This window comes from Phyllobates terribilis, unplaced genomic scaffold (genome assembly GCF_046119375.1).
Source record: "Phyllobates terribilis strain yellow unplaced genomic scaffold, ASM4611937v1 Scaffold_33__1_contigs__length_13283291, whole genome shotgun sequence".
Lineage (NCBI taxonomy): Eukaryota > Metazoa > Chordata > Amphibia > Anura > Dendrobatidae > Phyllobates > Phyllobates terribilis.
Window position 1 is genome coordinate 705879 of NW_027362793.1, and position 1467 is coordinate 707345.

Here is a 1467-nt window from a genome sequence, read left to right on the forward strand (position 1 = left end):
AAAAATAAAACAGTCATGGCTCATGGGGTAAGGGGAGAAAAAAAAAAAAAAGAAAAATCGCCTGGCTGTAAAGGGGTCAAAAAAAAGAGGTAGCTTAACTACAATAAAAAAGCTAAAATAATGATTCTATTTAAGTTGAAGAAATACAGTAGGTATTTTTTTTTAAATCTTAGTGCACATTTTTTCATAAGTACAGTATATACATAAAAATTTGATAGATTCTAAAATTCGACATACTTTTTTTTTTATAAAAGAAAATTTTAATTTTTATTTGCTCTATTCATCATTTACTTTGCCCCCCACCATTTTCAGTAGCGCCCTCTTTACATCTTTATTCCGTACGCTGTATATCAGAGGGTTTAACATGGGAGTAATGGTTGCATACACAATCGAAAGGGTCAGTTCGTAGACTTGGGTATGCTTAGATTGTGGCATAATATACTCAGACATCCATGTGAAATAAAACATGGTGAGGACTATGAGGTGGGATGAGCAGGTGGAGAAAGCCTTTCTTCTCCCATCTCTAGATGTAATATGTAAGATCACAATGATCACCTTGATATAGGATATTATACTGCCAAGAAAAAGGCCGACCCCAAATATCACTTCCATGTATGTAAGTAATTGGAAACCAAAATTGGGGCAGGAAATGTTGGCAAATGCTTTCAATTCACAAAAAAATTGCGTAATTGTATTAGAATAGCACATTGGTGTTATAGAAGTGGTCAACGTAGCAAGAAGTGAATTGAAGCCCCCGATAACCCAGGCAGAAGTCATGAATAGGGTACAGTTCTTCTTACTCAATGCACTGTGATAATGTAGAGGGTGACAAATGGCGACATATCGATCATAAGCCATAATGAAGAGCACTAGGTCCTCCGTAGTGACGACATGGCTGAAGACGTACATCTGGGCAAAGCATTGTATAAAGGACATCATATAATTCCCGCTTAGTATCGTGTGAATCAGCTTAGGGACTGTGGTCGTTGTGTAGCAAATATCAACGAAGGACAAATTGCTTAGGAATAGATACATGGGGATGTGTAAGTGCCGATCCCAGTATATTACTATTACAATGGTAAAATTTAACATCACTCCGGTCAAGTATATTAGGGTAAAGACAACCGATAAAGCTGACCTATTGCTCGCACGTGTAGAAAATGTCAAAATGAAGAAACTGAAGGTGTGATTCTCCATGACTCTAGGACAGAGGTAGAAGATTGTGAAGTAGATGTATTATTAACAATTATTTAACCAATTCTTGAAGGGTTATATTATGTCACATTGAGAGAAGATGGCAAAAGAGAAAAAAATGGATATCAGCTCACCCACTTAGAAAATCGCAGCACGGAGCCAGCAGTGCGACCGGGAGGACAAGTAGAAATCAGAGAAATCCAGCTGAGCAAGTCTTCTAAAATTAATTTCTTTATTATGTCATGAAAAAATAATTAAAACAACCTTGAGAGG

At 36.7% G+C, this 1467-nt stretch overlaps 1 protein-coding gene across 1 annotated transcript; it reads right to left on the bottom strand.

Annotated features, from left to right (window-relative positions):
* Positions 1-276: 276 nt before the first annotated feature.
* Positions 277-1197, bottom strand: LOC141180556 (olfactory receptor 1C1-like). Its single transcript, XM_073660657.1, has one exon. It carries the CDS (start codon positions 1195-1197, stop codon positions 277-279), a length of 921 nt encoding a protein of 306 aa, XP_073516758.1.
* Between the last annotated feature and the right edge of the window lie 270 nt (positions 1198-1467).

Excerpts from the sequence above, each read along its gene's own strand:
- LOC141180556 (XM_073660657.1), bottom strand. The coding sequence starts at position 1,197 with ATGGAGAATCACACCTTCAGTTTCTTCATTTTGACATTTTCTACACGT.